The sequence below is a fragment of the Accipiter gentilis genome, chromosome 4, assembly GCF_929443795.1.
Source record: "Accipiter gentilis chromosome 4, bAccGen1.1, whole genome shotgun sequence".
Lineage (NCBI taxonomy): Eukaryota > Metazoa > Chordata > Aves > Accipitriformes > Accipitridae > Astur > Astur gentilis.
Window position 1 is genome coordinate 28,039,933 of NC_064883.1, and position 14,757 is coordinate 28,054,689.

A 14,757-nucleotide genomic window follows, 5' to 3' on the forward strand; every position below is an offset into this window, starting at 1 on the left:
GAAAATCACAATCTGGTTTTAGATAACTGGAGGCGGGTTGGGGGACACACCTAAAAAGCCTCCAAAACCCCAGATACTGAATTCATTTTGAGATATTTTCCACTCCACTATCCATCTACTTCACCAACAGTCCTGTTCATTACGCCGTTATTCTTACCCAAGTGAAATCAAGATGCAAGTCCAGCCTCCCTGTCCAGCCGCGACGCAGGCATCTTGCGGGGAACCAGCAGTGTGTTTGAGTGCCCCATTAAACTCCCCTGCGAGCCAGGTCACAGCCCTTTGGGCTGCTGAAAGCTCTGCTGAAGCTGCTGCAGACCCAGGGCACAACACTTCGCACTGGGAAGAGTGTTTATGGGTGGCAGGAGGATGTACACCATAAAAAGCACAGAGGACCAAGATGTTACTTCTTGGCCCCCTTAACCTAACTTGTTCAATTGCATCCATTTTTTAGTGTAAGATTTCTAGAGGACAGACGCTGTCAGGAGTCCTTACCCACACAACACAAGTGAATCAGAACTTGAACTCCCAGCTAAACCATTACCGCCGCTGGTGGCTCGGACAATGGCAGTGCAAAAGCCCTTAAGGTCATTCATAAGATGCAGAGCGTGCACACTCAGCCTCCCACTTTCTGCCTTCTTCTAAACCAAGAGCATTGCAGTGAAGCTGAGTTACCAGCACAAAACCAGTGGGGGACTCGACCAGACTTGCCTGCATCCCAGCAAAAGCGAGATGGACGAAATGCGGAGTTTGGGGAGGATTTTTAAAGAGCATGATTTTGTGCTTTCCCTGATTAGAAAGTGCATTTTAAAAAAATCTTTTGGGGCTCACCAAAGAGAGAAGGAAAGAAGGTTCATAACTACATTTATGGGAATCTCAAATTTAAAAATACACCTAAGATGAATGAGTGGGAATAAAACCTGTTCCGGCGAGCTCTGCTCCTAAGGAATTCCCGTTTGCTGGGAAAGAGGCAAACTCTGTTATCAGGGAAGTCAGTCTATTGAAGGGAGAGCAATTTCCCCCGATCAGAGTGTGAAGCATGACACACCCTACTCTTAAATCATTTATATTTTACTTTTTTATGATGCGATCGTGAATAAGCTTTTTCTGCATTTGTAATTAGAGGATAGAACAGATGGTCAGGGCTTAGTTCAGGGTGATAAATCCATTAAGATAACCTACAGAAAGCTGCTGCTACGGTGGTTGCTGCCAAATAACTGTTCATTCAATGCTTTGTCAGGCTTTGGGTACTGGGTGGAAGATGAACCATCCCAGTTCTTCACTACCTTGAGGTACAAGGGGTAAGAAATCACACACAAGTTTGGGGAATATATTATTACTGTCTATGTGGCTCAAGAAACTTGGATGCTATGATATAGGGGTGCATGGAGCAATCCAGGGAAATAGCCTGGAGCTGTTGCTTCCCAACAGCTGCCCTGGTAGATACACTCACTCCATCCCAGAGTGCGTATCTACTTGTCAAAGTGGATGAAATTTAGCTGAACAGGTGGCCCAACTGCAGAGTGAGTTTTCTGTCAAGGAGTGATTGCAAAATATCCATTTCACTTTGAATTCATGTCTTCAGTCATTTGGCAAGAAATTGCTCAAAGCATTTAGAATCCTAGAATAATTTATGCTGAATGGGACCTGCAGAGGAAATTTGGTCTAATCTAACTCAAAGCATTTGTCACAGTGGACCAAACCTTTAGGTCCCTTCCAGCTGGAACTATTCTATTCTATTCTATCCTCAGACTCCCACAGAAGGCTCCTGCTTGAGCTAGTTCACAAATATGATTATTTTTTTCTAAAAACAGGCATCAGAATAATTAGGTATTCTACAGCTTATGATTGGCAAAAAGAGATATTAAACCATAAAGCAAACAAGGCAAGAATTTGTGTGTTCACTATTTCTGATTACGTCTTTGACCTGAATCACATCACACTACTCCACAAATGAATCTCAGCAGAATCCATGGGGCTGCGTCAGGAAGGTTCAGCTCTGCATTCTGTGCCTCTGGAAGCCAGCAATACCCTTTTCTGAGATGCTTTGGCTCTTCTGCTACTAATAATTTTTGCCCAAATCCCTTTCCATCATTGGAATTCAGCAGCAGAGCATTACCGCGTATTTTTGGATAGCGTTTCCATGTGGAAACAGTATCTCCATATACCAGAAGCTCGAAGTTTCATCACATCTGAGTGGCTAGAAACTAGCTGTGGAGTTGTATCAAGTCCGTTAGAGGAGAGGGAAGACTCTGCTGAGGAAGGATGTGGAGTTCCTGTGATCATCTCCTATAAAAGCAGTGAGGATTTCTGCAGGGAAAATGGAGCCTGCCACAGATACAACCTATCCACCAAAGTGCTCATGCCGGTCCCCTCCCTTTTCTTCATTCTCCAGGGACCTGGGCACACAGCACCAGTACATTTGGTCCAAGCCAAGCATACACTGAGGTCCCACATGTTTCAATGGGAACATCCCATAAGAGAGGACATACATTAGGTATGACAAAATAAGCAGAAGGAAACTGATTGCATACAAATGCGTATAAAACAAAAATACCACTATTTCAGGGTTTTCTTCTGTATGTAGTAATGTCAAGAGGCCTTATTAACAAAAGCTGCTTAAGCAAAGGTTTGAATTTGAACAGGGTTCATTTGATTTCTGCTCCTCACCGCTTCCTGGCTGACTGCTCAGTATCTGCCAGCGTAGGCATTATGTGATGCTCTGCTTGTCCCCAAAGCTGTCAGTCAAGGCAGAGCCTGGGCTGGGAAATGGTTAGAGCCCGAATAAATATTAGCAGGGTAGCCTGGACCGTGACCGCTTCCCTCCTACTCTCGCCTTCACCCGCCTACACACAGGCTGCTGCTGCTGCTGCCGCCTCGGCGCAAAGCAACGCTGCAGGAGGAGCTGAGGAGCTTCTCCCCCATCTACACCCATCTAATAAGACACTGTGCTTTTGAGGAGTGACCCTTCCCTGGATGCCGCTTGTGTATGTGCTGGAGTCAGGTGACATTTTTAACAATAAACCTGCTGAATTACAATTCAGGGAGAATTTACTTGGAAATTTACATAACGTAGCTCGGGGAGACTTAACTGCTTCCCCTTGTGCATAAGGGAGAAAAAAAGGAGGAAAATTAAGTAACAGCCTAATTGGCTTTTATAACAGTCTATGGGGAGAAATGGAAGCCGGCTCTCTGCCTAGCTACGAAGCTTGGTATGTGCTGTAACCATGGGAGGCAATATTACAGGCATGACAGGACAATGATTTGGTTTTTCAGCACTGAAGGTCTGAAAAATGAAATACCTCCAGCCGGGGGGGGTTGTTTTCCACTTGAGGAAGATCTGTCATGCCGGTTCGGAGGACTGCAGGTCAGGCTTTTGTTGGAGGGAAAAATGGAGGATCTGATCTGTCTGTGCACCACCTCAAATGTGGATCACGGCCGTTGGGATGAACGGGATCTGCCTCTTCCGCCACCGCGCTCATTTTAGTCAAGGAGCGGCTTGCAATAAACTGGATAACGGAGAGGATGATGAGGCTGGGGCTGGCAAGCCTAATGCCTTCTGCTCCCGCTGCTCCCCTGGGTGCATGGCCCTGGCACCCACTCCGCTCCCCCAGCACCCGAGGAAGGTGGCACAGCAACGGACCTGTGCTGGTTCAGGTCCTACTGCCTCAAAACTGCTGCATTTTGGAATAGTACCAGCAACAGAGAGCTGCGAAGAAGATATTGATGGTTCATTTTTTTATTGAATTTTGTCTTTAAAAAAAGCACCAGTTACATCAATGTCAATTACATTAAAACGTGCAAGTTTCAGGACTAATCGCTTTCTTTCACCCTTCTTCATTTCCCAGATACTTCAGGGAGAACTCCATTGATTACCTGTCCTCCTCAGCAGCAAACACCGCCTGAGACCAAGGCCAGGAATGCCTCTCTTCCATGGCTGAGCTGGAGACAGCAGCAGTGAGCCCCGGGAGCGACACCATCACCTGCCACTGCTTTCCAGCCCTAGGCCGTTTGCCAGAACTGGGGAGTGTCAAATCGGGTGTCTCCTCTCCAAAGCCTCCCTAATGTGTCCCAAGTCCCTCCTAAACCATGGCTAAATGACTGATATAAGATGCCATAGGGTTAAGCTAGAAGGGGTTTGGAAAGCTCTTTCTCTGATCTCCACTTCCCAAAATGGCTGAACATGGAAAAATGTTACCTTCTGCCTACAGCATAGACGCTGCCGTCTCCTCCCTGCCCAGCAGCTCCGCTCTCTTACCAACCTGACTCATGGTCCTGAGGACTCACATCTCCAGGATTTTTATCTAGGTACTCTGCCTTCACTCCACTGTGTCTTATTTTATAGGACAAAGCCATTAATCAACTGTGTGCCCCCCCTTCCCTGCCGCCACAGACAGCAAATGTGATCATCTACGAGCCTTGCAGCTATCCGTCTTTCAGTGCACGCTTTTGTGGATCTGAGCAGAGGATTTGATTACAGCCGTGGTACCGATCATATGCTGTGTTGGATGTCCTCGGCTGCCATTGAACTCATTGTCTTAGACATGAGGATGGTTCCATAAGGGTATGTATGCTCAGGACTGATCACACAACACTATATTTTAGCTTTGGTTTCGAAACTGGGCTAGAAGAATTAGACTAAAAAGAAACTAATTTTGTATTAAACACCAATATTAGCTTTGTTATCTGATGCAATCAAAGCAGTTCCTCCCACATCATTTAGTAATGATGAACTAATTCCGAATCAGAAATGGAGCTATTGGAAAAAAAGCAGACAACAGCATTAGGGCTTAACCTGGCAAACTGACTTGTGTTTAGGTCTACCTTTTAAGGACAGGAGGCCAAACTATAATACGTGTCCTATTACAGGTATATTTATAGGCCAAGTCAAAGCAGCTGTGACTGCAAATCACACCATGTAAACAAGTAGCCACTTAGATAGCACATCGCCTTCGCAATTACTCGATCAATACCTCTAAGAGCAATGCCTATAATATGCATTTAGGAGAGCAAGAGCACTTTTGCATGCAAATACCAGACTTGTTCTCCTTAACAACAACCTATAAGGGCTGCAAGCAAATGCTTCGACAGGATTTTGTCGTATTTACGGCTGCAGCGATCGTTCAATTTTTAAGCCTCTCAGTAAGAAGCTATCGAAACCTTTACCTGCAAGTGCTGCCTCGGTATTTAAGCAGGTACTTTGCCAGTTGCTTTTATAAGGGGCAATTATTTAGGTTAAACACATGGATTAGACATGCAACCCAGTGGGGTGGGACCGGGGGAGACGCCGGCCGTGGCCGGCGTCTCCCCCGGTCCCGCCCTGCCAATATGGTGGCTCATCTGCTCCGGAGCATGCTCGGGAACATCCTCCTCCTCCTCCGCTCCCTGCCCAGGAGCTCCGGTGATGGCTTGGCCCCCGCTGCCGGCGGTGGCACAGGTACCCTCTGCCCAGAGTATGGGAAGCGGGTGGGGAGGGCATCCCCGTTCCCAGTGTCCTCTAGCCGGTGGGAAAGGGCTAAGTCAGCCTGCTGTAGGTATTTCTCTTGAACTGGCAGGCTAAACTATAGTTTTTGTAGTTTAAACTGTAATTTTCAAATTCCATTTTTCCCCCCCAATATCACATCTGCATTGCAAGAGATGAGTCCAGGCAAGTGCTCATCACTCAGGAGCTGATTTCTTTGCAAGGATCCTGTGCTGATGGGAGATAAACATGGAGGTAGTTCCCCACCTCAGACTTTTTGATTAGGAAGGAATGAAACTCTTTTACTCGTTGTTTTTCAGCCAATCTATTAATTCTTTGCCAGTCCCATACCACCACGAATGTTCTGCATGGTGTGCACAGACTCATAGGAGGCATTGCTGGAGGTTTGCACCGTGGTGGGTGACTTCTGCTCTCCTGTTGTGGGTCCCTCACTTAACTGCCCCATTTCGCTTGGGCTGTAGGTGTTGCTTTCTTTCAGTCCTCCTTCTTAGCACCACTTTTCACTGAGGCCTGGGGAAGCTGATAGTCTTTAATAGCTCATAAATGAGCATTAGTTCTGGTTTCTGAGGGTTTCCAAGAGGCAAACTGCCAAACCTTTCCGTGATACCCAGGGATGAGGAAGGAGCACCAGCAGACCAGCAGTTATCCCAAGCCAGAACAGAGGTCTGTGCTGGGAGAGTGGATGGCACCTTGGGTTGTAGGTGCCTGTTTCCGTTCAGACCCTTCCCAAGGAGTGTGCTGGGGCTGCTCTCCGTACGTAGCACACAGAATGGGAAGCAGATGCAAAGTCCTGCACTCGCCCCTGCTCTTATGTCCCTGAACTGCCCTCCTGTGCTCTGTCTGTACCCACAGAAACGTCGGGAGAACTGAGGTGATGATGGAAAGCATCAATAGAGTCTAAGTTAAGATGGTGTTAAAAATAATAGGGATTAGCTTTCTATATCTAATTGAAGACACGGGCCTTCTGACTAAACAAGCTGAAGCAACTGTTGCTACAGACTGGAAAAAAAAAATTTGACTCCAGAGCAATTCTACGTTACGAGAGAAAGAGGAACTGAACCAGTAAGCAAAAGCACTAATGCTGGCCAAGGTTAAGCCACCTCCTCTGCTTGCTGGGCAGAAAAAAACCCTGCTTTGGAGAGCTGTCACCACTCAGTTGCAGGTTTTCCCCTGCCTTCCTCTGGATGAAAGTTAGACTCAACATACTGAACCGGGTAGATTTTGTTCTGACCCAGACTGGTTTGCAGATGAAAAAACATTCTGCATTCTTTTCATATTTTGGTTTTTTTTCTGGGATACTTTACCGCCCGCTCAGCCGTCTGTGTGGCAGTAGTGGAGGCCCCTCCAGAGGGGAGGAAGATCATATTTTTGTCCTGTAGTCTCCTTTTTTTCACCATATGTACATTAGCCATGGAAGTCTTATACATGGCACTCCATTCAGGAGCCGGGTTACCCCTCGTGTGCCAGATCACCCACTCGCCTTGCCCCCACGCTTTGCTTCCTTCTGTGATGGAGGCCACGTAGCGTTGTGGGTGGAGTGCCGGCATCCCTAGCCCAGAGCCAGGGCTTCTGCACGTGTGGAGGAGCATGTAGGCTGAGATTAAATCATGTGAACTGTGCCCAAATCCTTATCTGTAAAATAAGGATCCCAATTCCAGACCATGCAGGGAGGAGGAGAGTCCCTTTGTAGAGCCACTTTGAAGTCATGGCACTCCATAGCAGAGCCCTGGTCTTTGGGATCCTGCACATTTCATAAGTTCCTCAGAGGTCACGACTCCAGCCCTGGTACCTGGGTGATTTATGCATCTGACTGGTCTCGAAGTTTCTGGGGGCAGGGGGTAGTCTTCACTATTAATCCAAAGGCATCCTCCCCTTCATTTCTTTAGGCTGCTAATGTTTGTTCTTCAAAGCCCCCCTGTGAAGCCTTCTTTTTATGGTTTTTCTCCTGTTTTGAATCTGATTCCTACATGCTTGTACCAGATGGTGAGCTTTTAAAGACCTGCATTATTAACTTCTCTTTTTTTCTTCCTTTTTAAAAAGCTATTTAGCAGGATCTATCTGAATAACACAGAATCGGGGAATATACTACTGCGTGTGCTGCAATGCCCCCCTGTTCAGGTAACATCCTTTAGATTTCACAGCATCCTTAAAATGACCTAACTGTGGCAGGAGGGGCAGTGTCTTTTCATGAGAGGAATGGAAAAGTGTAGGTCAGAAGAACAATCCTTTGGTGCCAGAGTACAACATATATGATTTCCAGGATGCCTGTGGTGATACAGGTACATGGTATGCCCTTTTCTTGAGCATATGAGGGTCTCCAGTGGCCAGCAGACGGTAGTTGCTACATAGAGTCTGCCTTTCTCTCCTGCCACACACACTGTCCTTTTTGGTTGATAATAATTCTCTGTTTAAGAGGTCCCTAAGCCACAAGCTGCCACAAAATACATGTATTTATGCATGAGTATCACCGTATGTTTGCTCTATTCTTGTGCTCGTCCATAGTCACCTTCTGCCACTCATGCTACTGGGCTAGAGAGACCTCTGCTCTGCCTTAGTCTACCCGTTGTTGTGTTCTTACTGCTGGGTCCTTCATACTGGAGCTAAGACCTCCTCTTCACCGCCACCCCCTTGTCGTTCCCTAAATTAAATTCCATTTTTTTGGCCTTTTTTGTTACATCTACTTTTTAAAACCTGACTCCAAACGACTGTGCTATTAACCTCTGTGCTCTTTACAATACTATGTATTTTGCAACTTCATTAAAGTCTAAGTAAAAGGAAATAGATTCCCTTGGAGTAGGATGTGCAGAGGGTGTTCTGTTCTGTGTAACTGAACCAGAAAAGACAGTTCCTCATATTTTTGATCTAGAAAATAGCCTTTATTTATTCCCAACTGAGAGTTCAATGGAGTACAGCTGATATGCCCATTTTTATGAAGACTTTAAAGGATGCATCACAGATCAGAACTTCAAATGGGAAGCTAAGGAACAAGAGATCTGGATGGTAAGAAAGGGGGGAAAATGTAATGGCTGTATTAAAAATAAAACTAAACTAAGCAATTAAATGGTAAAATCGGAGGCTGATAATTGTGAACAGTTAGTTTTCCTTTGGCCAAGTAGAGAAAACCATTGTTATGCAAATGAACATTTGCTTAAATGTATCTTTTTCTGTAGAGGTTTCCTAATAAACACTTTTAAATAAATTTATTTCAGAAGCTAATGCAGCATTGCAGAATATTCTCAAGACAAATACAAAACCTAAAAATACCTCTGGAAAATTCAGATAAATTAGATAAATTTTAAATTACTAAGCTGTGGAAAATTTCCTTCAATTTCTTCAAATGTTCCTTCAGTTTAGGCATCCTTTATATTAGAAAATAGATACTGACAGGCCAACATGAAGAGACATGAGCACTGGAGGGAATTGTGTCTGCTGCTAAACTAATAACAAAACAACAATATAACCAAACAGTCAGGCTGCTTTTGCAGTATCCAGCTCTCGGAGAATATAGGTATCTTTGTTTAAAGCATAAAATAATGCTGAGCCTTACAGACTGATACAGGAAAATAAAATAAAACCCCAAACTTAGAGAAAAAACCTTTTAAGAAAATTGAAAATTATTAAATGTGCAAAATGGGCTCAAAATGTATTTTCCATGAATGCATTATGTTTGGAGGACACTCACAACGAGGAGGGGAAAAAAGGTATTTGATAAGAGATTGATTCATCATGCTTATTTCCTACTGCATTAAAAATGTTCTCTCTTTTTCAAATGCATTAGATCATTAGCTACAGGTAAACACGAAGCATTTGAAGCATTTCCTCCTTTCTTTCAAAGTATATGTGTGTGTGTGTACATTTATACCAGAATTTATTACCTTCTGCTACCAAATATTTATTTGAAAGAGTTGGAAATACACGGAACAAACCCCTAACCTTTATAGATAGCAAATTGTGGTGCTTTAATGAAATCTCAAACCTTCAGCGAACCATAAACCTACAGCTGAGATTCATACAGCAAAAAGCACTTTTTAGAATTATCTGGATTCCATCCAGGATGACTGAAATAGGGATCAAAGTAAATGACATGTGCTGGAGGAATGGTGTGTCGAAGGCTAATCTAATGCATATGTTTAGGGAAAGTCCATTTATCCATAAATTAAGTGGTGAAATACTTCAAAGGACAAATATGATCTTGAACAGCAATATTTTTGGGTACTAAAATGTTTCTATTAGGGAATCTAAGTGATATTATTGTTAGTAAAACCACACAGAGACCATTTCTGTTGAGAGCTAGTTTAACAGCTCAAAAGATTGATCCTTTAGCAGTGGAAAACATCTACAATAAACTGAAGTATTGTGAGCGGCATGTAAAGGATGGAGTCAGGCAGGGTCAGATGCAAAATCCACATAGCATTAAAGACCTTCCTTGACTCTACAGGGTTCCAGAGAGGATCCTCATATCTATATATATGAATAAGCAGAAGGATCCCTGTGTCAAAAAGTGAAGATTTCTGATTGAAATCTTTTGAAAATAAAAAAGAAACAGCACAGGTATGTGGCAGGGAAACCCAGAAGTCATGTGTGGACATTTGTATTCCCCCAGGTTATTCTTTGGGACTCTGTGGCTGGTAGGCACAGTGTTTGTGCAGTTTTGTAGCAAGGAAGGCAGGGAGCCCTCTTTGGCTGGAAAGAAATAGGCCTGGAGCCCTAAATACCTTCTCGTACAAACGCAGAGTCTACAAACTGCATTTGCTTCAGTCCAGCCTGCTTCTGTGCTGTGTCTTATTTCTCCCCAGTTTTATGGAGGGAAGGAGGTAGGAGAGCATTTCTGATGGGTCTTTGTGGATTGCTGGAAAGGACTGAGCAACGGCCCCCACAAAAACTAGCCTTTGGTCATTCTGTGTTTGCACATCCTCTTTTATTTCCACAGTTGCAATGCTCAAAGACAGCCCTGTAGAGTTAATTACAAAATGCATGCTGAAGCATGCACTGTTCTTCTTTGGGTTGGATCTTTTAAGCTTTTTGCCCAGCTTGTTTGCCTTGCCTTGTTTTTCTAAAAGGCACTGCAAGTAAGATTTTCAGATTTTTCTCCACTGTATTAATATCCCACCAAAATACACATGATATATACTAGATATCTTGTTTTAAATTCTGTATTGACTAATGGACTAATCCCCTTGATCACAGAAAAGCTGCTGGTGTTGGTGTCTCCATCCACCACTAGATGCCAGTAAGAGCATTTGGTTTGTGAAACTGGGATAAACCACGGGAAATCAGGAGGAAACGGTTGCGGTGGGTCTCCAGACCACTTACCCTAGTAGTATAAGAGTGTGTCTTCATTTCTCGCTCAAACTCACAGTAGGTCGGTCACTCTTCGCTGGGAGAAAGTACTTACTGCTATCAAAGCTTGGACAGCTTTAAATAGGAGGGATTATCTCACTTCTGTATGCTAAACCCCCAAAATATTTTCTGATCATATTTTCCAATATCTAGGTTTTAATATGCAACTAAACAGGGTTGGTAATTCTGAATGTTAACAGGAGGCACCCACAAGCTGACAGCGTGTAGTACTGTTTCTGATTGCTGCAATTATCCCTTGCGAAAAGTAGATATTTGTGCTGTGAGGATTTGTCATTGGTTGATTGATGATTTGAGCAAGGCTCTATTTGATTTTCCAAACCGGTTTGATGGCTGACTGCAAGGCAAAGCCATCATTGGACGTGAGCCTGGTCTGGTGAGCCAACCCAGCCATTTTTCATACTTCGTTTCTTCCTGTAAACTCTCTTCTCTGAGGTTGTGCTGTATTGGGCCAGGCTTCGAACTGCAACTTTGCAGGTGTAATTCAGCTAAACAATGTGCTCAGTTGTTGGAAAAAACTATTTGCAAGCTTTATGAAAAGCCAACCCATCAGTGAAGCAGAAACGGTGAGGCAAAAGCTCCTGTTGTGTGCTAATCAAGAATTCCCTTTGGAAAAGAGCTTCCAGCACAGTTTGATGCCAGTGAGAAAACTTCCACTGTGCCAAACATTATTAATAGTAGTACAAGACAGGGATGAGGAAAAAAGCCAATGTTCTTATTAGAAACAGACTTTTTTGTAATATCTCTGTTATTAATTAACAAGAAAATCTGGTTTTCACTATAGCTCAGAGAAGAAGTACAATTCTGGGACTGGATGGCCATCATTTTCTGAGGCTTATGGTACTCATGGCAGAGATGAAAGTAATACCAATATCATGAGACAACCAGATAACTCATTGGGATCAATTAGAACTGAAGTCATCTGCAAACAGGTATGTTTATTTTGGATGTGGTACCCAAAGACCCAAATCTTAACAAATAAGTTTTCCTTGTGCCCATGAATAAATCTACCTAAACACAGCAGTGAGAATTACAGTATCACTGGAACCATTCTGTCTCACTTTTTGGTATGAAACACATGAGTAGAGTTCAAAGTATCAAATATAGGCAGTCGGTTTGGGGTGAAGAAAGTGATGTGACTGGGGAGAGTAGTTGTGTAAGTATAGCCAGGGGCTGGAGTTTAGACAGAAGATTTATTCAGAGGACCTCAGGTGAACTTCTGGATGTGGCAACAGACAGTAGAAGGGACTCTGAGATTTAGTCGGCGCATTTGCCCCATCACAGGGGCAGTTCTTCTTAATTCAGTCCTGCTAAATGTTTACTGAAGCTCTTAAAATATGTGGGTTTAGAGACTCCATGGCCTTACTAGGTAATGGGTTGTAACCTTCATGTCTTCCTACTGTTGGTTAGACGCTGGGGAAAACACCAGGTTTGCTTTGCAGCAGTTAAAGCTTATTACTAACTTGCCCTGCACAGCAGTGGTGGTGCCCCGCATATTCACAGCTATCTTCTGTGGGTTCTCTTATTTCACGGAAACGACCTTTCTATTTTGGGTAGACAAACTGACTCCCTCAGTCAATCTCTTTTCTAGACTAGAAAGGCCCAGTTCCTTCAACTGTTCCTTTTTATGCGATGGTTTTTAAAGCGCTGATCATCTTGTTGCTCTATTTTGCACTCCTTCCAATTGATCCTTTTCCTTCTTGAAGTACAGTGCAAAGCTGGACATAGCGCTGCAGGAGGGCCTAGCCTGCGTCAGAGATTAGAGGCTGTTTAGGTGCATTATAGTTAATGTTCCTGTCCTTGCACCTTTACCTTTCCACAGCCTATGACCCATACTTGTTTTGGGACCTGCTGTAATACCCAGGTCCTTTTCTAAAGAACTGCCACCCCTAACCAGTTCTTCCCAACCCAACGTCTGTGCTGTTTATTACATTTGTTAAGATATAAAAGTATGCAATTGAGCTTAATGAATTGCATCTTGGGTTCTTTTTTTTGTCTGTGTGTGTATCTGTTTTTCCAAACTGTTAAGATTGCTAATACTGTCCTCCAGTGTGCTTGTAGCCCCTTCTAGCAGGATTAGGTATTATGTGCAGACGTAACAAGCATTTGCTGCAGTGCATTATCATGGTGGAGTTCATGTTTGCAGTAATATCCAGCAATCACCTTTCAACAACGCCAGCTGAAGACAACCTTCCAATTTTATAATGAGCCATTGATAGCTATTCTGAGTCTAATTTTTTCTCATCAATAATTTTGGGGGCGAAATCCTCAGTTGACCTGTGAGAAGAACCTATAGTGACTGTCTCAATTAACCTGAAATTTTCATTATATGTTGAGATGTCTAGATCCCATTTATTTCCTATAGTTTCTGGCATTAGTACCTTTTGACTCCCTTTTCTGGGATCTGCTTGTTTGGGGGCAGATATTCACCCACTGGCCAGGGGTGATTACTGCAGGATGTATTTCTAGTCTCTTACCAAGACTCCCCCACCCACCCAACTCAACAGTGAATTCATCATACAAGTTTCTTAATTCAGGAAAGCACGGTAGATACCAGCAGGATGTTGGTCCATAATTGCAGTGGTAATAATGGTACATAATTTCTGTTGCACTGTGACGCCCATTTAGCCCATGTGTTTGATGATGGTCCCACACCTTCTGGGCAGAGGTTCTGTATCAACAGTGTTTCATTAAACTTCAGATGAGGCTCTGGTCAGTGAGGCATGGATCTCTGTGGCTTACAGAACATACTTTCACTGCTTATACAACAGCCTTGTGAAAAACTCTCATGCTTTTAATATAGAACTCAAATTTTAGTACTTACACCATTGCAGCTTTGCTTTCCAGCTGTTATCAGTGTTGATAAAATACATATTTTTGTGGTAACTCTTTGGCAGTCTGCCTTTTCATAGTTAGTGTGATGTAAGTGTTGATCTGTTTATTGTATTTTTTAATTAAAAAAAAAATTATGCAATAGTACACATTCATAACTATCATCATTAACTGTATTGAGGCTGCTGAAATGAAGTGCTCTTCTGCACCTGACTTTGCCTATGGTGAACAGTAGTTGTGGCACAGAGGTACAGGGCTGATCATGCCGGAGCTTTTATTTCTGTAAAATCATCATAGCTTTCTAAGGGGAAGCAAAAATAACATGAATCTCCAAATAAGGTTTGAGGGTTGTTTTTTTTCCCCTGATGCGAGAGACCTTTAGCCAAGCCAAGTGACTTTTCTGTGAACCCATAAAAGCAAAGTGCTGAAGGAAGGTCTAATTAAAACTATTTCAGGCAACGGAACCAGTGGAGACTTGGAGTCTTTTTTCTTTTAAATCAATGACTTTGATTCTGTGTCCAATAGCAGAGCTGAAGAAGGGTTTGCTCCAGGAACTTCCTCTTACAGAAATAATATGATAATGATGTAGCGATCTGTGTAATATCTCCAGACCTCTGTTATCGCTTGTGTATTTCAGAATCTGAAAATATAAATGAGTGTGAAATTTAATGTATTTGGGGGGAAAAAAAATCAGCATCAAAAAACATGTTCAATAAAGTGATGCTTTTGTTGAAAACAAGCCTTGTCTGTTCTTCCTTGTACAAGTTTGTAAATACTTCTGTATTCTCCCAAGCATTGTCACTATGGTTTGCTGTAACAGAAAAATAAATCATATGTTTGTGAAACTGAGCTTTCCTGCTTTCAGATTTTTTTCCAGATAAAATAATCTCTGAGTCAGAACATCAGCTTCACTAAACTGGCTGATTTTAAATGCTTCCCTGCTGAGAGTTACTAGGCAACATCTCATTTGGCTTTACCTATAACAGGCTGTTTCCATTCTGCCCGCTTTGGTTGCCTCAGTAATAAAAAGGGTGTGTTCATTTACTAGTGTAGTCTTAAAACTGTTTAATGTCTTCAGAAAATGGAGC

General features: G+C 43.2%; 1 protein-coding gene across 1 annotated transcript; it reads left to right on the forward strand.

Annotated features, from left to right (window-relative positions):
* Window positions 1-5,325: 5,325 nt before the first annotated feature.
* On the forward strand, window positions 5,326-13,557 carry MSRB2 (methionine sulfoxide reductase B2). The gene is given in 7 exon segments (XM_049798222.1): window positions 5,326-5,434; window positions 6,433-6,491; window positions 6,494-6,541; window positions 7,520-7,555; window positions 7,557-7,597; window positions 11,622-11,769; window positions 13,450-13,557. Coding segments are annotated over 7 exon segments (549 nt in total).
* The last annotated feature ends 1,200 nt before the right edge of the window (window positions 13,558-14,757 follow it).